The sequence below is a fragment of the Chionomys nivalis genome, chromosome 22 (assembly GCF_950005125.1).
Source record: "Chionomys nivalis chromosome 22, mChiNiv1.1, whole genome shotgun sequence".
Taxonomy (NCBI): domain Eukaryota; kingdom Metazoa; phylum Chordata; class Mammalia; order Rodentia; family Cricetidae; genus Chionomys; species Chionomys nivalis.
In genome coordinates, this window is record NC_080107.1 from 39,810,612 (window position 1) to 39,834,872 (window position 24,261).

Below are 24,261 nucleotides of genomic sequence, written 5' to 3' on the forward strand. Positions count from 1 at the left end.
TGTTCTGGCCCCATGGGCCTCTGGGTCTGGAATTCTTTGCATCCTAGTCTACCCTGACCCCTCCCCCAGTGCTTGGGCCCAGGCCCAGGGGTCCTTTGTGTGCCCTCCCTTTGGCCTGGTCCTAGGCTCTTCTCACTTGCTCTAAGGTCCTAAGGGTTTCAAAATGGTGCCCAAACCCTGAACCTGGTGGTCACTCAGCTCTCGTCCAGTGTCCATTAGCTTGGTCTAGCTCTGGGAGCTCCTACCTGCATGTGTGGTGAGGGGCACCAGCAGGGAGGAGGCTCAGCGGGAGCAGTTGCAGGTCAAAGATCTGCCCAGTGCGCACATGACCTGCTGTGTGTGGAGCCCCATTAATGTTTACCCAGGAGCTGGGGCCCCCAAGGGGAGACCCTGCCTGGCTCCGAGGCCTTATTCAGACCCTTGTCATCCTAAGGCTAGGAGTTCTGGGCCCCCAGCTCAACTCTCTTGGGGTGGCACTTCTCCGAGGGATGGGCAACAGCTGGCCAGGAACATAATAGAGCTAGACACGGCAGCCACCAGTAGGCATCGGATACATTTAATGGACACTCTACAGCACCCAGGCAGGACACTCTCATTCTGGCTAAGACTGCCCAAGGACCCCAGGAGAATGTTGCCCTCCTCTTTCTCTGTTCCTCTGTGTTCTGAAAACCTTATCATGATCGTCTGTGCACCTGACAGAGACAAAAGGGAAGCCCTTTGCACCAGGTGGGTGTGGAAAACGGATTTCCTCAGGTGGCCTGAGAAGGTACCCAGGCCTCTAGGCCAGCAGATTCAAATCTGAGGTTAAGGGTGGGGCTAGATCCAGAAGGACTTTCAGTGGAGGCCGGTGTGGGAGGTGGCGGGACATTGGTCTCTACCTGCAAAGATGGACAGGGGACGGTAAAGCCCTTCCCCATCCTACAGTGCTCATCACCTGAACCCTATCTGAGTATCTTTTCCCAAATGAGTGTTGTTCTGTGCCCAGGTGCATGTGAAATGGGTCAGTCCATTTCCAGATCTGGGATGGGGACTGGGCCCTCCCCTACAAGCTATTTCCTTAGGGGCCCTGCAAGCTCCAGCACCCTGCTCTGCTTACTGCCCAGCGTTGTCCCTGGGCACCTGAGGGACTTTGCCCAGGGAATGAGTCTTCTCAATGTCTATTCAGCAAATTCCCTTTCCTCCCCATCCTACAAACGCTCCCCAGGAGGCCCCTCCCAGGGGCTCCTGAATACAGCTCCTTCCTAGAGGGATGGAGTGTTACTGCTTTGGCCTGGGGGTTGTCATTGTCAGTAATCTGTAACCTCTAGCACCTACAGAAGGTCTGGAGTTTTTTTGTTTTGTTTTGTTTTTGTTGTTTTGTTTTTCGAGACAGGGTTTCTCTGTAGCTTTGGGGCCTATCCTGGAACTAGCTCTTGTAGATTAGGCTGGCCTCAAACTCACAGAGATCCGCCTGCCTCTGCCTCCTGAGTACTGGGATTAAAGGCGTGCGCCACCACCACCCGGCTCAGGTCTGTGTTATTATAGTCACCAGAGGTAGAAGGAGGCTGGGAGTCTTAAGCTAGGATGATGAGCTGTGAGACCTCAGGCTAGACCCCTTGTCAGAGCTGGCTCTCTATGGCAGCCTTCTTTGATGCCTGTCAAAGAGGCAACTTTGGGCCGTAGCAGATCCTCTCAGAACAGTGCCTGGCTCATGGCAGGAGCCCGGTGACTACGGTTGAAGAAATGAAACACATAGACTCCAGGGATAGAAGAGGTAACCTGCCCTCCCTCCTGGCTCATACCGCTGAATGTTTACGGAGAGGAAGGCCTGCTCTGAGGTCAGCCACTCATGGACAACCGTAGCCTGGCCCTGTCCAGGCCCCTGCACTCATCCCCACAGACTCTTAGGAGCCATTCTCCGTGCTAGGTCCTAGGTTTACAGGTGACATAAGACAGCAGAATGTTGGCTAGCCAAACAAAGTCGCAGGCTAGTTTGGGGTATGGGAATCCCCTATAAACTAGTTAAATGGAATGTCACCAGCCTACTGTGGAACCATGGTCACTGACTCTGACCTTAGGCTATGGATTGAGATGTCCCTGGTCAGGGTGACACCACTCTGTCGGGTCATGTAGGACTATAAGAAGGAGGCCCTGCTCGCAGGCTGTTCGTTCTGCGCTGTGTATGGTCTGTGGCTCCGCGACAGGGAAGCCGCTAGCAGTTTTCTTTGTGCAGGTGGAGATAGCCAGAGTTTAGACCTCAGGGTTCCCCAGGGGATACCAGCACAGTCTTCCCCAGCCCCAGCAGCAGCATCCAGGCTGAGGAAAGTGGGGTTGGGGGCCCAAGGTGGGGTAGAGTCCAGCCGGCTGCTGAGTGACGGTAGTGCCGACTTTGAGGGGGATCGAGGACCTGGGTTCTATTCTTGATGGTTCCCGTTCAGCTTTGACTGCCAAAAAGGCAGCTAAGTCCAGGTCCAACATGGTCACCCCTCCACGGGGCATAGGGGTACTTTGACGGCACTGTGGGCAGGGGATCCAGTGCTGCTCGTGGGCTGGCGTGTCCAGCCGCCGCATACATGCCTGGCAGAAGGTGTGCCCGCAGTAGAGGCGGCGAGGCAAGTGTATTGAGAGGTCATAGGCAGAGTAGCAGATGATGCAGTCATTCCGTGGGGCCGTGAGGGCTGCCCCTTCCTCCAAGGCTCGGGGGCCTTCAGGCTGCAGCATCCTAGGGAGAGTACGAGGGAACTAACAGGGCAACCACACAAGCTTCAGTTCACCTCTGCCCACCTATGTGATGTTTTGGTACACGCTGGTCCCCAGAAAACGGAGGACAGGGCCATGGGACGGTAAGTCCCTGACATCTGGAGGGAAGACGGTGCCTTTGGGCTAACACCAAGCCTGGGCCTGTCTCTTGTTGCTGTGGCCATTGGCTGAAACAGCATCCTATCCCACTGTTGAGACCCACCCCTTGCCTTTCCGAACCCCTGGCTTCTCTTACCTTCATCCACTCCACCAGAAAGATATTCCCAGCTAGAGGACTGCAGAAGGGGATGGGGACCTGGGACACTTCATGGCTCCCTCCCTGGGCTCGCATTACTGGCCACACAGGCAAGCGAGCAGGAGGCAGGTGGTGGCTGCGTCAAGTGAGAGTGGGCTCCCCTTTCAGCCACAAAGCGCCTGCAACAGGATCTGCTGCTCCCTGCTCCCCGCACTGGGCAGGAGATAAGGTGAGCCAGCCCCCTGAAGGATGAACCTGCCCAGACCACTCCCCCCTGGAACTCCCAGAGACCTGGCTTTGTCTTTCTCTACTCTAGGTGTCTCCAGTTTATGGCTTCCCCATTCTTGTACTCTTCTCCCAGGTCACATCTGATCACCCCTTGGTAATGTTTTCCACTTTGGCCTCCGCTCACATCACCTCCCAGGGAACCTACCCTTGCCCCCTCATCGGCTCCACGGTAGGGTGCATCTTCTTGCTAATTTGGTCACTTCTCAGGATCACCTTCCTCCCCACTTAGACTAAGTCTATCCTGTGATGTCACAGGAAGTAGCCCGCCCCTCAGGCCTGAGGTGTGATGATCTCCCTCACACAACCATCATCCCAGAAGCCCCCACCACACCACACCCATGCTAAGCATCTCCCAGTTGACCGCCTACCGGACCCTCAGCTTCTACAATAGTCCAGGGAGACAGTTCAGGGAAGTGGAATCCCTGTTCCCTGTGATGAGGACTGGAGAGGAGACAGCACAGAATTAGGGAGACCCCTAATTCTGCACACAGGGTTGCTAGGAAAAAAAAAGCTTCCTTTACTCACTTTTTTTTTTTTCTCGAGACAGGGTTTCTCTGTGGTTTTGGAGCCTGTCCTGGAACTAGCTCTTGTAGACCAGGCTGGTCTCGAACTCACAGAGATCCGCCTGCCTCTGCCTCCCAAGTGCTGGGATTAAAGGCGTGCGCCACCACCGCCTGGCCCTTTACTCACTTTTACCCACCCGCTTGGCAGTCTGCCTTTAAGACTGGTCAAAGGGGTTCCTGTGCTGGCCCTCACTGGAACAGGGGACTAGGAGCTCAGAGAGGAGTCAGGGCAATGACCTATCTGCTCATTCCTGGAGACCTCTACACACATCACATCTGGCCTGCCCTCTTACATGACTTGTCTCTGCATCAGGGAAGGGCCGACTTCAGGAGGACTTGTTTGTCTCGTGAGGCCTGTGAGGCCAGCTCTTCTCCCTCTTCACGTGGCATTGTGGCTCTGCCCTGCCCCGGAAACACCAGGCTGCCCAGAGCTGGCCTCCTTGCACACTCCCTACCCTGGCATCTCAAACATGGCCCCCAGCAGGCATCTCACACTGCTTGGACAGGTAAGAAGAGAACACTCCCTTCAGCCCTGCCATGCCTCATCTTCAAGGCCTGGTACACATCACTTGAAATAGGTTAAACAGCAGAGCTCTGGAGAGTAGGGATTGTCTTTTGTGGGAAACCAGAAACATGCCCTGGCCAAGGGCGGGAGGTGACTCACATTGGGCAGGGCTGGGTTCTGGGCCCTGGATCCGAGCTCCCAGTCCCTGAAACCTGCTAACGTCAGCCCCACCCACTAACAGCCCTCCAATCTGATCCTCCCCCAGAGTATTTTCTTGGGGTCCCCCACTATGGCAAGTATGGTACCCTCCTACCTTGTGACTCAGGATTAATCTTGTTTTCTATCTCAGCTTTAGCCCTAAGGAGAACGAGGAACTGGCCCAGGGCAGTGGACATATTACCATCTACGAGCCCCTGGGTGGACTGAGACCTGCTAGGGCCCTAAATTATGGATGTCATGAGGCATCCAGTTCTGGAAGGTCCCACAGAGTCTGGGAATCTACCAGGGAGATTGTATTTGTGCATGTTGAGGGCACCCTCTCCCAAGCAGACCCCTGGCTTTAAAAAAAAAAAATAGTCACTAGCATAATGCTCACCCTGCTTTATTGCCAAAGTCTTGCAAGAAGTGAAGGGTGTTCCTATTGCTGCCAACATGGCTAGTGGCTGGGACCGTATCCCAGAGGGCACTTGCTGGGCCTTCCTGGTGGGCAGGCTCCCCAGATGCCCATGATAATGGCTGCTCCTGAAGTCCAGCACCACTTTGGCATTGAGCCGAGGCCCGGGCCCCCCAGCCCTGGAGGTTGGATAGTCAGGCTAGGAGACAACACAGCAACAGCTGTGACAACGGCAGAATCGTGGGCAGTGGCAGCAAGAGCAGCAAGGCAGGCAGCAGCAGTGGTGGGCAATGTCATCGCCACGCCCCACAGGCGGCAGACCAGCATACGTCAGTCCTGAGGGACGCTGCCCACCGCTGTTGTAGGGGTTGCAGGGTGACTGCCAGGTCTGCTGGCTTTGCTCAGGAGCTGTACCTTTGATGCCCTTGACACCCTTTGGCTCTGGGGCTTCAGTTGTTTTCGAGGGGCCCGCTGGCTCTGGGGCACAGGTTCCTGAGGGTAGAGGCTGAATCTCAGCAGAGGAAGATGAAGAAGGAACCTCTTCTAACTGCTGCCCCAGGTCAGACCGCAGGTGAGCCCGAGGGATGCTGATGTGGGTGTATGGATTCTTCACAACCATCTCATGGGGGTCCATGGCCCAGGCTGCAGGGGTTAGCAGAGACACATACATGGACTCAGGGAGGAGAAAGCCTGCTTGAGAGCCTATAGCCCAAGAAGACACCCATTCCGGAGGAATCTACCTTGTGACGAGCCTTATCAATTAGCATCTGCATGCAGAGGTGGGCACATCAGGATCTATGCAAGGCCTACGTGTCTTTGGAGGTCGGCCCACATACCCAGTTGCCACCCTCCACCAAGTGTCCAAGAGATGCTCCTGGATGCAGCTGGGAATGGGGATAAAAAGCTAGGAGATGCTGGTGAGCTGGTCTAAGGGAGAGCAGTGTCTGTCCAGGGGGTACCTCTAAGTACAGGTCAGCCCCTGGTTGAGGACTCACCTGCAGCAAGCAGCAGCAGTCTGTCTTTCTGTCCTCCAGCTCCAGGTCCCAGTGCCTGTGAGTAGAGCTACCAGCAGGTGCCTTTTCCCTCCTAGAGAGGGGTGGGGCTTTGGGGCGGAGCTCAAAGATGGGGTTCCCAGGATCCCAGGAGGCCTTAGCAACTAGAGCACAGCAGCCAGTCACCCCTCATTCCCAGATGGGTGGAGGCCAAGGTTTGGGCTCTAAGGGGCATTTGCCAATCTAGGGTGACTCAATCACCATTCATCTGAGCATGTCCTACCTCCTTGGGTCATGGCCCCAGATAGGAAGTGGAGGGCAGGTCTTCAGATTCTGGGGCCACCCAGCCATTCCTCACATTTCTACAGCCACTGTCCAGAATTCCTGCTTGTCACCTACTGCCCATACCCAGTTGTCACTGGGATGCCTGAGACGGCTTGGAGGATTGTCCACTTTTCTAATAAAAAAAAAAAAGTTTGACACAACTTTGTAGATACTTTACTTATCTTAAATTGGTGATATAAACACAAGTAACATTTTCAGCTCGTTTCCGAAACTGCAGTTTCCCTGTGCTGGGGAGTTGGGGAGAAAGCTCCCCAAAGTTTTCTGCTCCCCGGCACCCATGCTTGGCCCTGGTACCCTTCTGCTTTTTCAGCTTTACCTCCTTGTCCATAGAGGACACGAAAAATGACGGTGGGGCTGGGGGTGAAACAATAGTTGAAAGCTTATGAACCAATTGGTGGGCTCCTCTGGATCTACGCTACAGCGGGAAGGGCTCGGACCCCATTCGGGAAAACACCAGGAAGGAGAGAGCAAGTAGGACACGGACTACAAGCCAGGGTGACTGAGTGCAGAGCCAGTCAGGCAGGTTGAGCAACTTAGCAAGCAGAAGGAAATGGGTCCGGGGGGGGGAAACAAGCTTAGGAGGTAGAAAACAGCGCGCTTTTAACGTGGGAACCTTTAACCTTGCCCACCGCCCCCGGAGACTCCGCCCCTAGACGCGAGCAAGCGTAAACCCGGTCGAGGTGCCCAGTGGAAACTTAATTCCCCAGAAGCCTTCGCGCTCCAGGGTTTCCCAAAAGACCCGGTTTGGATGGATCCTTGGCTTGCTCCGCTCAGAACGGCGGCTGGGAGGGGAGAGAGGAGGGACGGGCTTATTCTCTTATGGGGCGTGGCTTCATTTCACTGGGCGGGACTCTGGACAAAGGGTGGGGCCATAGGTGGCCTTGCACGAGGGCCAAGTGGGTGGGCAAGTGAGCAGAGCCCTCCTGGGAAGGGTGGTTGGAAAGAGCTCATTCCTTTCTCTAGCCACCGCTACCTGAGTTACCCCAGCGTGATGCCAGGATTCCCATGAGACGCCTCCCCTCCATACCCCCGCACCTGACCCCTCCTCTCACCTGGCCTTGCTGAAGGAGCCCTGATGTGCACCCTTGGTTCCATAGAGCTGTAAAGTCTGGCCCAGCTTTGGCTCACCAGGAACATTGTTCCCTTCGTCTTGATTGTACAGAGAGGGTCTGTGGCCTGAACAAAATCTGGATTGTCCAGGGTCAGGCACAGGACTCGGTGTTGGTCACAGGCAGGTATGGCTATGCCTGGTGGCCATGAGATGGTAGAGAATGGCACTCTGAACACGTAGACATCCTGGTCACCAGCGTGTCCTTTGCCCTTTCCTTACGGAGGGCTCCCCTGAGGCAAAGATGTAGTCCAGGTAGAAGAAGACCAGGTAGGAGGAGGAAGAGGAAAGGAATGGGGCCTCTGATGGGTGGGGTCAGTTTAGTACACAACACAGAAGCGCGTGCTGACCTGATGCGACACAAGAAAGGGCTACTCCACCCTAGGCAGGTGAGTGTGTTCAGTGGGCCCTCCACCCAACACGTGGACTGCCAGCTTGTCCAGGTATTTCCAACTCCCCACTTCCGGTCAGGACACCCGCCGAGCCTCTTCGTGCCTGCCCCAGCTCCCCTCTGCCCACTCCTCTGGTATCCGCTTAACCTCTTATCCCTTTTGCTGTCATATCGCCGTCTTTGAGTTGATGAGCCCTGGGTGCAGTGTGGATACGTCAGTGAGTTGGAAAACTCCCGGCGTTCACACAGGGGGTGTGTCGGGGTTTGGCGTGAAAGGACCCTGCCCCTTCAAAGCTCGAAAGGTAGATGAGACATTGGTGGAACGCTGGGACCCTGCTCGGGCATTGTGAGGCTCAAAATGTAAGGAACTAAAAAGCAAAGGATTCCCTTACAAAAGGCGGAGGGGCAGCCAAGGGGGAAAAAGGGAATGTTGGCGACACGGGGATCCCGACCCGCCTGTAGCTAGCTGGGAGGTCGACCCTGGGAGCAGACGCCAGGCCAGGAGTGGATCGAGGGGCGGCCAGGAGACTGGCCCCGCCCCGTGGACCCCGCGCGGGTCCCCAGACGGGGGGTGGCGCTGCGGGCGCGGGCGGGCGCCGCGCGCACTGCGGTCCCCGCGCCTCCGCCGCAGAACGCGCCACGCTCCGCACGCACCTGCCGCTGCCGTCGTCGCCGCTGTCGCCGCCGCCGCGCCGAGCCTTGCGTCCAGCACCAGCGCTCGCGCCCCTGGGTGCCGCCTTCGCCCGCCATCGCCCGAAGTCGCCGCTGGAGCCGCGGGAGCTATCGGAGCCGCTAGAGCCAGAGAGCCAAGGTGCGAGCGCCGCATCCAGGCCTGCCTTTGAGACAACCTCTGCTGCTGCGGCGGCGCAGCCGGGGAACGCCAGGCTGGGGCAGGTGAGCGGGGGGAGGGGCGGGGGTCAGATGCATCATTCCTTCCTTCTCTTATAGGGTCAGTCCTCCGGACAGTGAATCTGGCCTCGGAGGGCATACTGGGGAGGGGGTTGGGTTCAGAATTCCGTGAAGACTTGGATCCCACGGATAAGGTCAGGGTCAGAGGTCGGGCACCCTGTCCTTTGTGCAGGGTGGGGGTGAGGGCGAAAGTGAGGTTGGCCCCGTGCTGCCCTCACGCTGTCTCTCACCCGCAGCTCGGGCCTGGTGCAGGCCTCTCCATTGCTGTTGCCGCGGAGCCTGCAGCCCAGGTCCTCCGGCAGCCAGGGATCAGGCTAGCTGCCTTCCCTGGGCGCCCTGTCCTGGAGCCATGGGGCCCACCTAGCCCCTGCCTGCCCAGATGTCCCGGCCCAGGGACTGCTGACCTCGGCTGCAGGAGGAGGCCCCTCCACGCCCCCTTGCCAGCCTCAGCAGACAGAGACCCTGGGTGAGCCCCTGCGTGAACCCCACAGCCCAAGACAGCCTCCTGTACCCCCTTGCCCCCGCCTGCTTCCCCCTCCCCCTCCTCTTCCTCCTCCTCTTCGGACTGAACCAGATAAGCCATTGTGGCCACTGGGGGGGGCCCTGCCCCCCAACCTGTCACCCGCTGCCCCTTGCAGTCCACGGAGTAACCGGGGGCCTCACCAGGCCTGGCAGGACCAGGATGCAGCCCCTTCTCTTCCCCCACGGCCCCACCCAACGCCCCCATCTGTGCCAACGTCCGGTCTGACTGTAGAGAGCCGGATGCCAGCTGACCCTGGGCCCGAGGTGGGCAGTGGATGGCCGGGCCTCCTCATGTCCTGCCTGAAAGGCCCCCATGTCATCCTCAAAATGGAGGCCATGAAGATTGTCCACCCTGAAAAGTTCCCTGAGCTCCCGGCGGCCACCCCCTGCTTCCCACCTGCACCCAGGCCCACTCCCACTCTGGCACCCAAGCGTGCTTGGCCCTCAGACACAGAGATCATTGTCAACCAGGCATGTGGGGGGGACATGCCCACTTTGGAAGGAGCACCCCACACTCCACCCTTGCCAAGGCGGCCCCGCAAGGGCAGTTCTGAATTGGGCTTCCCCCGGGTGGCACCAGTGGATGAGGTCATTGTAAATCAGTATGTGATTCGACCTGGCCCAACAGCCTCTGCACCTTCATCATCCGGGCCAGTGATAGCAGGTGAGCCCCTGGAATGCCCCACCTGTGGGCACACATACAACGTCACTCAGCGGCGGCCCCGCGTGCTGTCTTGCCTGCACTCTGTGTGTGAGCAGTGCCTGCAGATTCTTTACGAGTCTTGCCCTAAGTACAAGTTTATCTCGTGTCCCACCTGCCACCGTGAGACTGTGCTCTTCACTGACTATGGCCTGGCCGCACTGGCTGTCAATACATCCATCCTGAGCCGCTTGCCACCTGAAGCCCTGACGGCCCCATCCGGTGGCCAGTGGGGGGGTGAATCCGAAGGCAGCTGCTACCAGACCTTCCGGCAGTACTGTGGGGCTGCATGCACCTGCCATGTGCGGAACCCACTATCAGCCTGTTCCATCATGTAGTGTCCACCTGCCCACGACTGCCTGCAGGCCCTTGCTCGCCGCTTCTTCAGGGAACTGGCCCTGTCCTGTTTCCCACTGACCCTTTCTTGCCCACTGTGGCTTCTGGCCCTACCCTGCGTGGCATTGTCGCTGCAGCCAACTTTGCCATTAAAACTCTTTGCCAAAGTTTGCACTGGTTCACTGACTGAAGCTTACTCCTGTGGGCTAGGCCCGGGCCTGGGCCTTGAGTAGGTTCCCAGGGCCATAGCCCAGGCAGTCTAACTAGGAACTGCCAGAAGGCAACCCATCTTCATTCGGGGTTGGCCTGCTCTACTTGTTGAAGGCCAAGCTGGGCTGAGTCTGCTGCTCGGGAGGCCTGGGACTCGTTGTGAACATACTGGTGCAGAGGGCTGCTGGTGTGTGGCACGTGGGGCTACGGCCCAGCTAGGCAGACAGAACCTCCAGCTGTGTGTGGAGGCTCACTGGTAATCCAGGACTCTGGAAGCCAGGGCAGGATTGAGGTCAGCATTGGTTTCACAGTGAGATATCCACCCCACCCCCCAAAAGGTACCTTTCCTCTGGCCAAGGATATGTAGAAATGGCCTTTGGACAGCATGAGCTAAGATCCTGGCTCTCTTGTATGGCACTGGCCTGTCTGCCTGTGACTGGATTAGGTACCACTGAAGAGTATGAGAGCTGCCTGGATGGCGGGGATGGAATAATGAGGATGGCTGTGGTACAATGGTATCAATAGCAGCTGTTTATTGAGAGCCACTCTTATGCTGGTTATAGACAGAGACAGCCCACCTTACACTATGTCACCAATAAGCCGGGAGGTGGGCTTACATTTGTCTTCATTGCCCAAGTGAAGGCTCCTAGTCCAGTGACATCAATTTTATAGTCAATTACAAACAGAGCTGGACCTTGGGCATTTGCTGGTTTCAGGGTCTGGATTGAACCTTGGCCCTTGCAGTACAAAACCAATATTGATCCCAGTTGCTCTGGGATACCCTGTCTGGTGAGGGCATCTTAGGTTGGGTGAGGAGCTTTTGAAGGATGGGTTTGTGCAGTGCAGGCCTCTCCTGCTAGCTACTGTGGCCTTCAGGGGCACACACCAACCTGTGTGGACAGAGGAGAGGGTGCCTACAGCCCTTGCCTTCTCCTAGCAACGGAATTCTGCTAGACCTCTGTTCAAGTTTGTGCCCACCCTCACCAGATGGACCTCAGGAGTCGGTGTTAGGATCCAGCCATTGCCTCTGGCCAGTCAAGTGTTTGTCCATGGTAAGCACACGGGGCTCTGGTCACAGCCCTTCCTGTTAGGCCAATCTCCTTCAGAGGCTGTCCTTGGCTTAGTGTCCTTGGCTTTAGCCAGTATCTGGGCTGCAGGGGTGTGTAAGCACTCTGGCTGGCCCAGGCTCTTGAGCAGGCCTGGTCTTGGGATTGTGATAGCAAGTCTTTGCTAATGACCAGAATCCGAGCATGGGCTTCAAAGCTTGGCCAACACCCTGGGCTCTGCTCAGCGGCTGGAGCGGTCTAGGAGCATGAAGAACACTCCTAGCAGCATGAGCGGCGTGAAGATGAGCACCAGCCCCAGTAGTTCTAATGCCAGCAGGCTCAGCAGGGATAGGCGACGGGCACAGGGGCCACGTTCCCGCAGTGTCCACAGCCAGGTACTTAGGCTGGGAGGGCAGGGAAGGAAGGGGAGGCAGCTACGGTTTCCCACGGGCCCAGCCAGAAAACGCAGGCGGTAGCGGTGCTCCAAGGATCCCCAGGGCCCAGGGCCAGGGTGCAGGGGTGTGGTGGATGCAATGGGCACTGGGCGCTGGGGTCCATCAGCTCGAAGCAGTTCCTCCTGCAGCTGACAGATCTCCCACTCTAGCATGGGTGTCTTCTGACGACACAGTGGGCAGCACACACGGCCCAGGTCAGCTCTGGGGGTTATGCCTAGCAGCTGGTGCAGGCAGCCCACACACAGGCTGTGACCACAGTTGAGCAAGGCCTGGTGCTGCTCATCAGACCCGTAAGGCTCAGTGCAGATGGGGCATTCCTCCTCTGCCTGTCCCTCACACTCTTCCTGCTCCTCCACAGTTGACAGGGCCCCCAGTTCAGGCTTACTGTCTAGAGCCCTGGCATCCTGGGGGGGCCTGAGATTATCCTCTTCATCTGCTGGTAGCTGGTGCAGTGGGTCCAGGAGCTCAGGACTCAAAGGAGTACAAGGTGAACTGGCGGGTGTAGAGCTGGTGTCATTAGGCCCCAGGGTAGACCCACCAGAACAGAAAGGACAGGAAGATTGGGACTCCAGGGTGACAGCAGGGATTGTTGGAGATGTAAAGGTTAGTGTGGCCCTCAGGAACCAGACAGAGCTTGGTCTCGGTCACCAGAGCACTGACCTCCAGATACACCTTTGGGCTTGCTGACCCTACCGGAAGTAAACTTCACTTGGGTCCCCGCAGCATCGTCAGCTCCTGGTATTTCAGGCTTAAGAGTGGTGATGGCCAGGCCTGGTCTCTGTTCCAGCAGTTGTCGGACAAAACAGAGGTTCCTCAGCTCCCAGCTGCCCTCGGACCTGTCTGACTCCTCCAACAGGGTTTCTCTTTCCAGGGGTAGAGGCCCTGCCCATGGGCGGACCAACTCCTATCACACCCCTTCCACCTGCTCGTTCCTCTAGATAGTGTGTTCCAGCACTGGGCTGGAACTTTCCAATAGTTCTCTGGCCATCAAAGAAGGGCATGAACTTAGCTGAACTGTTAAGGTTTAAGATCAGACAGAGCCAAGACCTGCCTTCTAAGTACAAAGGGGAGACCAACAGGAACTTAGACATCAGACATCCGAGTGCAGTGTGATCCGAGCATAGGTACCTGACAAGGACATACATGCACGCAGCCTCACACATGGCCTGGAAGAGTCTTTGGCTACCACTAGCAGATGCAGATAATCCAGTCCCACCCACCACCCCCAAATCTAGGAGACGCAAAAAAAAAAAAAAACAGAAGTGAGTAGCTACCCAGGCAGTTTACTCAAGGTGTTAAGGGCCTGAGACAGACTGACTTGCTCATTCTCAATGCTCAGGAGAATCAGCCCCTGGGGGCCTCTCACCTGAGCCCGAGGCCCACAGGCGCTGTGGGGTGAATGGAAATAGCACCAGGGCAGAGGGGCAGTGCAGCCCTCACAGACTCCCTGCCTCCTGGAGACCTTAGCATCCCCTGTGGTATGGATCATAATGCAGATCTGGGGCACAGTGATGGGGACAGAGAGGAAACCAGGAGTGCACATTGCACTGGGGTTGGGGGAAGTGTGGGTGGGACACTGGGTTCCACCGAATTTGGCTGGATTCAGGGAGTGCCCTGCTAGTCAGCTGGAGTCAAGAAGCTACACCATGGTCTCACAAGTGTTCTGAGGACAGGAGGTGACAATGGGCCCTCTAGACTCCAGTAGGCTCTCCAGTGCAGCTGTTGGTGTGGGTGTGAGCTAGCAAGTGGCTCCTCAGGCCCAGGTCTCAGTCTGGAAACGCAGTGTCTGCTGGAGCCTGGCAAGGTAGGCAGCCGCGTCTGCACTGGAGAGTTGTCCTTCTTCTTGAAAAATGGATGTCAGGGCTTCCGCGACATCCGCAGGCATATACTTAGCATTGCTGGAGGGGTAGGCTCAGAAAGCTCAGTGATCCTGTGGCCCCAACCCCCACTCCCCACCTCTGAAGGCTGGTCCGCTCCTCTACACCCCCAAGTTGGCTCACCCTGCTAGGTAGAAGTGGGCACCATGGCGATCCAGCAGCTCCCAGACAAGGGGCCCCAGCTCCCGGAGCCGATGCTGCACGTACACCTTCTGCTCCTGCAGGTGTGACAGGCTGAGTCCCAGCCATCCCCGCTCCTGCCCCACCTAACTCGAGCATACTCACCTGCTCCCGGGAGAAGGCCGTAACCAGGGTCAGGCAGCCTTTCTTCTCTAGCTCTTGCCACTCAGTCTGCCAGTAGAAGTCCTGGTCCCGTTTGCGGCAGCCAAAGAACAAGAAGTTTCCTGGGGTACATAGGGTGGCCCCCTGTCTGGATACAGGGACTCAGCCAGACCCGTCTCAGTGGTCACACTGCCCTGGGACTCCTATACTCACCAGTTTGGCTGTGGGCTACTCGCTCTTGAATGGCTGCTCGAAAGGGCGCCACACCAGTTCCAGGCCCTACCATGATAATGGGTGTGTCTGGTGTCTCTGGGAACACGAGGCTCCCAGGCCGCACCCACAGAGGCACCTGGACAGGTCCTATTGCAGGAGGGAGAAGGCATGAAGGAGGTCAAAACAAAAGGTTGAGGTGCTCACTGGTGGGGCTTGAGCCCCTGTGGCAGGAGGTACAGGTAAGGTAGGAGCTTGAGGCTGTGGTCTCTCCCACCCCCAGAAATAGAGATCACCTTGCTCAGGATTCAGGGATGCTAGCCAGGAGGAGCAGAGGCCACGGCGGGGTTCCTTAAGGCGAGTCTGGTACTGTACCACAGCCACAAGGATCTGTAGCCTCCCGGGATGAGCCTAGGGGGCACAGGGAAGGCCCTGCCCTGCTAAACCATTCCTGTCTGCTACCAACCCCACCAGGGGCGGTCTCTGGTAGAGAAACTGTCCCTGTTCAGAAGGCAACCGTCTGCAAACACCCTGCCCTGTCCCAGCTTTCCCACGGCCAGTCTACTGAGTCCCTCACCAGCAGGGAAGATGAAATGGAGAAGGCCCGTGGGCGGATCCGAGGGATAAGGTCCAAAAGGTAGTCTGGAGGAATGGCAGCTGCCGTGTGTGGAAAGTCACACAGCACCTGGACGGCAGAGGGAGGTTTAGAATGGCGGTGGCATGCCAGGGCTAGGAGCCCATACCCACCACTGCCTACGAGCCCACCTCCAAGATGGTCCTGCGGGGCCGATTACAGTACTCCCAGAGCTCTTCCTGACCTCTGGCGGAGCTGAATTCTAGCAGCTTCTCCCGCTCCAGCCCATGTGGAGAAAGACAAGCCAAGAGCTCAAAGAAGGAACGGCGGGGCACGCTGGCGATGTCCAAATACCATGACACAAGATGCGACACTGTGCAGGGCTGAGGCAGCCCTGGTGGGTGAGGGACGCCTGCAGGAATGGCATGGAGACTTGGTGGGCGGGGACATCAGGTGGTGCCTTGGGCTCAAGAGGTGGTGCATCTGCCATACTCACCTGGCTCCCGTGGTGTAAGCAAGAAAAACTGCTTGGGGTCCAAGCCCAGCAACTGGCAGAACTGCTGGGTGTGGGTCTCCGAGTTAGAGGGCATAATTGATACGACATCGCCAGCAGCATAACTACATGGAAAAGCCACCAGATATGCGGGGATGATGTGGGAAGGACCAAGGGGCTGAGGGGAAGGGGAGGATGTGGGGGAGGATGGAGGGACTAAGGAGACTGAAGAGGAAGAAAGGGAATGTCGTGTAGAGATTTTCGAGCCACTGGGCCGCCTAGCCCTTGGCTTTGGTTGACCCTTCTGAACCTCTACTCACTGCCTTTCCCTGACCACATCAGCTTCCCAACAACACATGGACACCCTCCCGAACTGCCTGAGGGCTTCTGCCCCTCACCTGATACTCGAGTCTGTAATGTCAAACTCAATCAGCCGAACATCCTGGAAATGTTGGGGGCCAGTGACCCTCTGGTTGGTGATCACAGGTGCCAGAAAGGGATGTAACTCTGATGGGGGTCTCTGAGGGTCTGAGCTGGCTAGCTTTAGCCCCTCAGTCCCTATGCTGGGAACCTCCTGGACAAACTGGAAGATGAACTTGGAGGGCAAGCTGTGGGGGAAAGTGGAAAGAAGTATCAGGTGTGCAGGACCACTCAACAATACCTTGAGGATTTTTTTTTGCTAACCAGCTCAAAGTCCCTTGGCACTTACACCCCAAGGTTCAGACTCACGGGACTCCAAGAGGGATCTCAGGAAAGTCAAGAGGCACTGGGTACAGACCCATTATCTTCTTCCAAAGCTCTCCCAGCCAGGGGTCAATGGCAGCATCGGGCCTAGGAGAAAGCACAGGCATTGGCCTCTGCTGGCCAGAGCCAAGATGGAGCGGCCAGAGAGGGCCGCTGCAACCACCACTTACCCCAGCTCATGCTGGTCATCACCCAGACATGGGGGCAGGAGGGCACTGCCTCCTAGCTGCAGCAGCCTACGATGTAGCTTCTTGGCCACGAAGTTGAACCTGTGGAGACAGCAAGGCGGACAGGGATAACCAACAGGGAGGTAGTTTAGGTGACCTGACCTCCTGGGCAGAGTAAATAGTGCAGGCTTCCCTCAAGGGTTACTCCCTCAGCAGTGCACACTGGCCTCATCCTACGAAGGAGGGGGCTTCAGTATACAGGGGATGAGGTAGGAGCAACAAGGACAGTAAATGCTAGGTCCCTGATCTCAAGAAGGTGTCATGCGGAGGACAGTCTCATCTTATCAACCCTTTTCTGAAGTGACTAAGGCCCTGTACTCCCATTGGTCAGGGCTCCAGTTACTACTGGAGATCGGGGGAGGGGCAGTTAACCATGTTTTCCTGTAATAGGATTTCCTTTGGTCTGTAAAGTACACACTGGTCCCTGCACCAGCTTGTCCATTTGGGGACCACATTCACAGCTGGACTCCCATGTGGTCTGTGCATCCACACACTGCAAGTGAGCACAGTCTCCTCTCACGTGGCCTGTGCATCCATACACTCCAAGTGAGCACAGTCTCCTCCCACGTGGTTTGTGCATCCATACGCTGCAAAGTGAGCACAGTCTCTAGCAGAGCAAGGCCATGTTGCCACCCATCTTCCGATTTTCTATTTTTTTGGTTTAGTGAGATTGGGTCCCACATTGTAGCCCAGGCTGGCCTATAGACTGTGGCAATCCTCTCAGCCTGAGTGCTGGGATTCCAGGTAAGTGAGCCATCATGCCCAGTTTCCATTTCTGTTCTTTTAATCTCAGAGACCCGCCTACCTCTGCCTCCTGAGTGCTGGGATTAAAGGCCTGCGCCACCTGACTTAAATCTAAATTAAGAACCCTGTCATGTACACAACTGTTTATGGTCATTGAGTTGTCCTCAATGCTGGATGATACCGGGCCCTGTGAAAGTAGGAAGTGTTCAAAGTGCTGTTGTCCTAGCTTTTAGATATCTAGGTGCACCTCCGAGGAGAAATCCCTCATCACCACCCCACGGAATGAACAATGCGAACAGCACTGCTGGTTAACGGACACAGCTGTCCACAAAATCCCTGGAAGAGAAACTCGTGAACCGCCTCCCTGCCTAACAAGCCACTTGAAGGTAAGTCGTCCCCCTCGGTGCTCTTTTCAAATTGTCGATGCTTCACAGCGTGCTTTGAACCTATGTGGAACAGAGGCAGATCAGGTGCGGTTGAACTTCATCATGTGTTGTAATGCTGGCTGGTCTGAGCCTCACTGTGCCCTCGATTCCATGGTGGTACTCTGACACCCTTTTCCTACCCCAACTGTGGTCTCCCCTGTGCCTCGTCCTTCAAGAATTAGAGCGTCTACCAGGAACTGTATGTGGATAAGGTTGGTCAGCTAACACAGTGCAGGGACACATGATCTACTGTGGATAGGCACCTGGGGCTCAGTTGCCTGTCTCATTTCTTGCATGATCTTGAGAACTATCCCTGTCTGGCCAGCATGTCTACCCCTACTCACTTGGCATATGAGGAGTCCCCGAGGCCTAGGACAGCAAAGTCCATCTGACAGAGAGAGGTGGACAGCAGGCTCTTCCGGAAAATGAACCTCCAAAAGTTCTGTAGCCACAGGAAACCATGTTAGGACTCCACCTTAGGCCGGTTTTCTGTCTGTCTGTCTGTCTGAGGCCCCAGCAGGGAGAGGATGGTGTGGAAGGAAGACCATTAGAGTTCAGAAGTGTACACTGACCAATCTAGACATTTCTCCTTAGCAACATGCCAATTACAGGCCAGGAACCTGTACGTAAAGAAAACTTATCCTCACCATGTAAGTATTTCTCAAAAATGGTAACCTGTAGCTCAATGCCCCATGGTAATCTAGTTACTAGGTAGGCCTGGTGTCTTCTTGCAGTATACTCAATAAAACTATTCTTCCTATTCCCACCTAAGGGGTGAACTCACTTACCGCCCACCAATTGCTTCCCGATTACTGTAGTGGTGGGCCAGTCAGTCCACTGCCAAAGGGATGGGTCAGCAGTTCTAACTGAAGTCTTCTGGGTGAAAAAGGGAAATGGGGCGTGGCCTGACCCTCTAAAGGTGTCAACTCACTGATTCATGCCCTTAAACTCTGGGCTTACACTGACCTTTCCAGTTTAGTGGCCGCTTCTAAGCCACCAGTGCCAACTACTGTTGTCCTCTGTCCAGTTGGTCATCAGGCAGTCATGCCTACTCTGGGAGTGCCCCTCTGCTCTCAGCAGGTCCCTTCCTAAGCGTGGGTGCTGTCTTGTCCTTCCATTGCCTGTCATCACTCACCTCTCACTCCAGCGACCATTCGTTCCTTTTCTCTCTGTGTGAGTGTGACCTATTTGTACTTGGAAGCTGCTGGAAAAGCCTCAGGACAGGCCCGCCCCACTGAGAGTTTCACCAGCAGGGGACAGGCAGAGACACAGTCATTGGGTCTTTTCCTATAATTCCAATGTGTTTTAAAGAAGATCAGGGAGGAGAGGCCAAGGCCATTGTGTTCAGCAGACAGTCACTGAGGACCAGTGCCCCTGCATGTGGTTTTGGGCTTTGGGTCTGTAGCCTCTTCAAAGGTCTCCAGGTCCTGCTGTGACTGAGTCAGACACCATTGATTCCTGCCCTTATGTGGGGGTGCTGGGTACCTTATCTGTCCATAGACCACAACACCTCAAACCTGAGGGAGATCTCAATTCCCTCATCTCCTTGGCACTTTCTTAGCTGTTGTTGTTTTTTTAATTCTTTATTTTTTTAAGGAGTGGTTTTGCTTGAGGCCAGTGCAAGGCTAGGTCGTTTAGTTCCAACTTCTGGAATGTTGAGATTACTCTGAATGCTGGCACATGTGGCTGATACTTTTTGAACTTTTTTTTTTAAGTTTATTTATTTATTATATACGCACATGCCATAAGAAAGCTTCAGATCTTATTACAGATGGCTGAGGGCCATCATGTGGGTGCTGGGAATTGAACTCAGGACCTCTAAAAGAGTAGCCAGTGCTCTTAACCTCTGAGCCATCTCTCCAGCCCTACTTTTTGAACTTTTGAGACACTTGTCATGTAGGTGTGGGCAGCCTTGAACTCCTGACCCTTCTACTTCAGCATCTCTAGTGCTTGAGATTAGTCTCTGTCCCACATATACTGCTCTTCTTAATAATCACCCCTGGCCCTAGGGGACAGTTCTCCAGACTGGTTCTGATTCTACTTCAATTCACCCTTGATGGCTGCTACTCCTCTCAAGACTATCACTTGACCTTTGGAAAAGGGGAACCAACCCCTCCTGTCTGACCATGAATGACCATGCTAGAAGGCAGTCCTGGAGGAGGTAGGCGCTTTGTGATTCTTATGCCAGGCCCCTCCTAGTGGGCCTGGGAAAACAAACAAAATGACTAAAAATAGAGATCAAGGCTATTGAGTGGCTATTAAGAGCTATTTCTCTCCCCAGATCCGTTCAAAGACTACCTCTCAAAGCCACCTCTCATATACATCAAGCACTAAAGGGCGACTACTTCCTGTGCACCTTGGGGACTCTCACAGCAGTGAAAACGGGGTGAGGGCACACATAAGGCCAGCCTTACCTTCATGTTGTCAGGAGGGTCTCCTTGGCCTGTGGTCGCACAAACAAATATCACCAGGGGCTCCCTAATGAGATCCGCCTCAAGGACAAGACACGGGTACGTGTAAGGTCTCGGACAGCCCTCATCAGTATCCTCCCTGCACCGCCCCCCACCCGCGCCCATTCATCTAGGGTAACAGAGTCAAGTGCCTGGAGAATTATTCCCAGTGGCCACCAGGCCTTCTCCTTCTCAGGCCTCAGCCTCGTGCCAATCCTCCCTTTCCCCTAAATCCGCCTGGGGCCGAAGGGCCGCACTCAAACGCCCTCCTTTCTAGGACGCGGGGTCCGGTGGAGGGTCTCTGCCGAATCACCCGAGCCTCACCACCGCATACGAGTCCAGCGCCTGCACGCGGCAACCTAGCCGCCGGCGCCGGGCCTCTCGGCCCAGTCTCTCCGCCTCATCCTGGGCTGTGCCAGTCTGGCTGCCGAAAAGCACAAGTAGCTGCGGAACCTGCATTACCGCACACGCCGGCCAGAACCGTACACCCCACTCACTTCCCCCTTCCGTTGTCAACAGGAAATGACGCCCTTAGGCTGCGCCACAGCGAGGTGGGTGGGGTGTGGGTGGGCGGGGATAGCGTCTGGACCGGGGGCGGCGTTCGCTAGCATCCCTTTCCGGGTCCAGATTAGGGGTCTGGAGCAGAGGGGAGCGCCGGAGCCGGGGTCCAGGCCGGGCTGGGCCGCTTGCTGCCTCGCGTGTGCAGCGGCGGCAGCAGGCGGTAGCCAGGCCCGCGGACGAAGCGGGCACGGCCCGGTGCGGGGCGCCGTCGGCCGGACTGCGGCCGGTAGTAAATAGGCGCGATGTTATTCTCGCTGCGGGAGCTGGTACAATGGCTGGGCTTCGCCACCTTTGAGATCTTTGTGCACCTCCTGGCTCTGTTGGTGTTCTCCGTGCTTTTGGCACTGCGAGTGGACGGCTTGGCCCCGAGCCTCTCCTGGTGGAACGTATTTGTGCCCTTTTTCGCCGCCGACGGGCTCAGCACCTACTTCACCACCATCGTGTCGGTGCGCCTCTTCCAAGACGGGGAGAAGCGACTGGCTGTACTGCGCCTCTTCTGGGTTCTCACAGTCCTTAGCCTCAAGTTTGTCTTTGAGATGCTCCTGTGCCAGAAGCTAGTGGAGCAAACTCGAGAGCTCTGGTTCGGCCTGATCACGTCTCCGGTCTTCATTCTCCTGCAGCTGCTCATGATCCGGGCTTGTCGCGTCAACTAGCCTCGTGCAGGGGCTGGAAATGGAGCACCGCCCAGCTTGAGTGCTGGATCTCCCAGTTCAGACCCTACTTGGCGCCACACTGGAGGAGCTTTGGTCAGAAATCAGTGTCTGCTTGTGCCCAGCGTACTGTCCAGTTATCTCTCTATATAAGATTGTTTCCTCAGCTAAACTTAAAAGTGAAGCCTTGATTAGTAAAATTTATTTCCTGTTATTCATGCTATGCGTTGTCAGATAATACTGAACTTTTCTGACATTTGGAAACTGTGTATAAGTAAAATATCCCCATAGACTCTGAGTATTTCCCATGGTGATGTACCCCTTTCTGAATCAGCTTGTTCACTCAGCAGCACTGACCACTGACCTCAACGCTTGCCCCTCCATTGATCTAGGCCAGACTTGTTAAACCATCGATCGATAGTGTGGAGAGAGCTTGCGTCACTCTTCCCTGTCCAGGGGAAGAATAGTCCTTTCTTCATTTCATCCCACACAGAGACATCAGACTGTTGCAAAAAGGCATGAATAGGATTATCTGCAGTCTGAGAAAAAACTCTTGGTCTCAAGGCATTGCTTTCCTGGCCCAACAGATTGCAGTTTCAGGGCGATCCCCACCACCTGGTGGCAGGCATCATTAGTACACCTGAGCTAGACAAACCTCTCTGAAGGACCAAAGACAGGAACAGGTTCTCCCGTGCTCTTGGCAATGGGTACTTTACATAAGAGCTTGTGAACAGCTTGAATTTATTGACCCAAGGTCTTTGATTTTATGTCAGTCGTGTGCCAAATGAGACTGTTTGCTGAGATGGGAAGAATGTTTCTTGAAATCAACAATATATACCTAGACATCTCAATGTTTGAGTAGGTGAACGTGAAGATGTTTCTTGCCATGTGGACAGCGGCTCACAGGGCTGAGGTGGTTGGTGCCCCGGAACGTATGGTAGAGCACAATGGGTGTTAGACTAAATATTTTTGGAAAGTTCTTGTTTCTTATTTTAGAAGATGGGTAACTTGCACCACTACTGTCCCAGCTGAAAACAAGAGACTGTACTTCCTAGAGCGCCATAACAGAGCCCTTGACTCCGTGTTAGTGTGCATGCCACTGGTGAGCTCTGATGACACCCTATAAAGTTGAAAAATGATGGCCTGAGGTCTGTTTTTTTTTTATGGCCCAGATCTGAGAATCAGAATCGGTTTTTACTTTTTTTTTTCTAAATAGGGTGTTATGTAGCCAACACTTGCCTCAAACTTGCTTTTTTGTTTGGTCTTATGTTTGTTTAGTTTCTGTTTTTCTTTCTTTTTTTTTTCTTTCCAGACAGGGTTTCTCTGTAATATTGGAGTCCGGCCTTGAACTCAAAGAGATCCACCTGTCTCTGCCTCCCAAGTGCTGGGATTAAAGGCGTGTGCCACGACCACCTGGCTTAACTTTTAGTTTATGGGATTCTGGGAATCAAACCCAGGGCATCATGTATACTAGACAAGCATTATGTTATTAGTAGTACTATTACTACTGAAACAGGAACTTCGTAACCTTGACTGGCCTGGAACTTACTCTGTACACCATACCTCAAACTCGTAGAGGCTGGCCTCTCCCTCCCAAACGCTAGCATTAAAGGCATGTACCATCACACCTGGTTTAGGCAAGCATCCTACCAACTGAGCTACATTATGCTTTTACATTTTAAATTTCTCTCTCTCTCTCTCTCTCTCTCTCTCTCTCTCTCTCTCTCTCTGTGTGTGTGTGTGTGTGTGTGTGTGTGTGGAGGGTAGGTGCACATGCGCCACACCACTCAGGCAGGTGATTTGTTAGCCTTGTGATATCAGAACGCACTCAGGTAGTCTGGCCCGCTTGCAAGCACCCCTACCTGCTGAGCCATCTTAAGCTCTAAGTTTTACATTTTTAAAGGATTTAAAACCGGATGTTGCAGTGTTTCCTGAAGTGGCTGTAAAACAGAAAGAAAGGGGAGAAAAGGGACTTGGGGCTATAGCTTCATCGTTAAGAGTGTTTACCTGTAATCCCCATTTGGGTGTGGTGGAGGCAGGAGGATCAAAACTACAATGTCATCACCGGCAGTGTAGTTGGAAGCCAGGCTGGGCTGTGAGATGCAGCAGCCTGAGAGAAGAGGGAGTGGAATCTAAACGAGCATCAACAAAAGTTAATAGTTGTCAGATCTAATGTGACCTGCAGAGCACAGCTCCTTCAGCAGAGCTGGATCTTTTTTAAATCAAACAAACAAAAAAAATCAGGGTGTGTGTAGCCTTGGCTCTCCTGGAACTCCTTTTATGGACCAGGCTGGTCTCGAACTCAAAGAGATCTGCCTGCCTCTGCCTCCCAAGTGCTGGGGATAAAGGTGTGCACCACTATCGCCTTGCTAGATCATTCTTGCAAAAAAAAAAAGAGTCTTTTAAGAAAAGGATTTGCCAGGCGGTGGTGGCGCACACCTTTAATCCCAGCACTCAGGAGGCAGAGGCAGGCGGACCTCTGTGAGTTCAAGGCCAGCCTGGTCTACAAGAGCTAGTTCCAGGACAGGCACCAAAGCTACAGAGAAACCTTGTCTCCGGAAAAAACAAAACAAAACAAAAGAAGGATTTATATGTGAGTGTGCACCACGTGTGCAATGTCCGTGGAGGCCAGAAGAGGGCATTGAAGCCCCAGGAATGAGTTGCAGCTGTATAGGTTCTCTCACCAGCCCAGTCAGTTTTTACTGTGGCTGCAGAGACTGTCCTGAAGATGTAGGATGTTTGTAGTGTGCCAGGCTTTGCTCACTGGGTGTCAGGAGCAGCCTTCATCTGTAATAACCGAAAGTTTCTTGTGACATTGCCATGTCTCCTGGTGACAGAGTCAGTAGGCTAATAACTGCATGTGGCCCTTGGCAGAACAGGGATGCTGATCTGTGCTCCAGTACGGCAGCTTGGCCTTCCTCTGTCTGGGCATGGATACTTTAGCCTGGTTGATTTGCCCCAGCTGGAAGAAAATGTGTCCAACCCAGGATAGGGATGATACGAGCTGAACTTTGGAGTGGTTTTCCTTTCACACTTCTTAGATTTTGTTTTGTGTTCCTGTTTTGTT

At 54.9% G+C, this 24,261-nt stretch overlaps 6 protein-coding genes across 17 annotated transcripts; 2 read left to right on the forward strand and 4 right to left on the reverse strand.

Moving 5' to 3' along the window:
* Positions 1–2,229: 2,229 nt before the first annotated feature.
* On the reverse strand, positions 2,230–2,700 carry Rnf224 (ring finger protein 224). Its single transcript, XM_057754490.1, has one exon. The coding sequence runs from the start codon at positions 2,698–2,700 to the stop codon at positions 2,230–2,232; it is 471 nt and encodes a 156-aa protein (XP_057610473.1).
* A 2,269-nt stretch (positions 2,701–4,969) lies between these two features.
* On the reverse strand, positions 4,970–8,120 carry Cysrt1 (cysteine rich tail 1). Of its 4 annotated transcripts, none has more exons than XM_057755809.1 (4): positions 7,333–8,120; positions 6,219–6,392; positions 5,939–5,993; positions 4,970–5,585 (listed from the first exon to the last, which is right to left on the reverse strand). In XM_057755809.1, exon 4 carries the CDS (start codon positions 5,575–5,577, stop codon positions 5,143–5,145), a length of 435 nt encoding a protein of 144 aa, XP_057611792.1. In that variant the 5' UTR covers positions 5,578–5,585; positions 5,939–5,993; positions 6,219–6,392; positions 7,333–8,120; the 3' UTR covers positions 4,970–5,142. The 4 variants fall into 4 exon arrangements, with proteins under 4 accessions (XP_057611792.1, XP_057611793.1, XP_057611789.1 ...); XM_057755810.1 differs by having other exon boundaries at positions 5,939–6,005; XM_057755806.1 differs by having other exon boundaries at positions 5,939–6,392.
* A 275-nt stretch (positions 8,121–8,395) lies between these two features.
* Positions 8,396–10,406, forward strand: Rnf208 (ring finger protein 208). Of its 2 annotated transcripts, XM_057755805.1 has the most exons (3): positions 8,396–8,590; positions 8,728–8,822; positions 8,925–10,406. In XM_057755805.1, the coding sequence occupies exon 3, from the start codon at positions 9,451–9,453 to the stop codon at positions 10,246–10,248; it is 798 nt and encodes a 265-aa protein (XP_057611788.1). In that variant the 5' UTR covers positions 8,396–8,590; positions 8,728–8,822; positions 8,925–9,450; the 3' UTR covers positions 10,249–10,406. The 2 variants fall into 2 exon arrangements, with proteins under 2 accessions (XP_057611788.1, XP_057611787.1); XM_057755804.1 differs by lacking the exon at positions 8,728–8,822 and having other exon boundaries at positions 8,396–8,673.
* Positions 10,407–11,265: 859 nt separating this feature from the next.
* Positions 11,266–13,102, reverse strand: LOC130864345 (uncharacterized). The gene is made up of 2 exons (XM_057754605.1): positions 13,086–13,102; positions 11,266–12,590 (listed from the first exon to the last, which is right to left on the reverse strand). Exons 1-2 carry the CDS (start codon positions 13,100–13,102, stop codon positions 11,744–11,746), a joined length of 864 nt encoding a protein of 287 aa, XP_057610588.1. The 3' UTR covers positions 11,266–11,743.
* A 111-nt stretch (positions 13,103–13,213) lies between these two features.
* Positions 13,214–20,480, reverse strand: Ndor1 (NADPH dependent diflavin oxidoreductase 1). 8 transcript variants are annotated; one of them, XM_057755231.1, is made up of 14 exons: positions 20,308–20,480; positions 19,948–20,025; positions 17,878–17,975; positions 16,308–16,406; positions 16,123–16,224; positions 15,792–16,001; positions 15,397–15,518; positions 15,092–15,312; positions 14,904–15,011; positions 14,623–14,737; positions 14,330–14,476; positions 14,120–14,238; positions 13,958–14,046; positions 13,214–13,855 (listed from the first exon to the last, which is right to left on the reverse strand). In XM_057755231.1, exons 1-14 carry the CDS (start codon positions 20,440–20,442, stop codon positions 13,711–13,713), a joined length of 1,788 nt encoding a protein of 595 aa, XP_057611214.1. In that variant the 5' UTR covers positions 20,443–20,480; the 3' UTR covers positions 13,214–13,710. The 8 variants fall into 8 exon arrangements, 7 of the variants coding, with proteins under 7 accessions (XP_057611214.1, XP_057611213.1, XP_057611217.1 ...); XM_057755230.1 differs by having other exon boundaries at positions 13,958–14,052; XM_057755234.1 differs by having other exon boundaries at positions 13,958–14,052; positions 17,878–18,038; positions 20,308–20,355.
* A 94-nt stretch (positions 20,481–20,574) lies between these two features.
* Positions 20,575–22,333, forward strand: Tmem203 (transmembrane protein 203). Its single transcript, XM_057755323.1, has one exon. It carries the CDS (start codon positions 20,787–20,789, stop codon positions 21,195–21,197), a length of 411 nt encoding a protein of 136 aa, XP_057611306.1. The 5' UTR covers positions 20,575–20,786; the 3' UTR covers positions 21,198–22,333.
* The last annotated feature ends 1,928 nt before the right edge of the window (positions 22,334–24,261 follow it).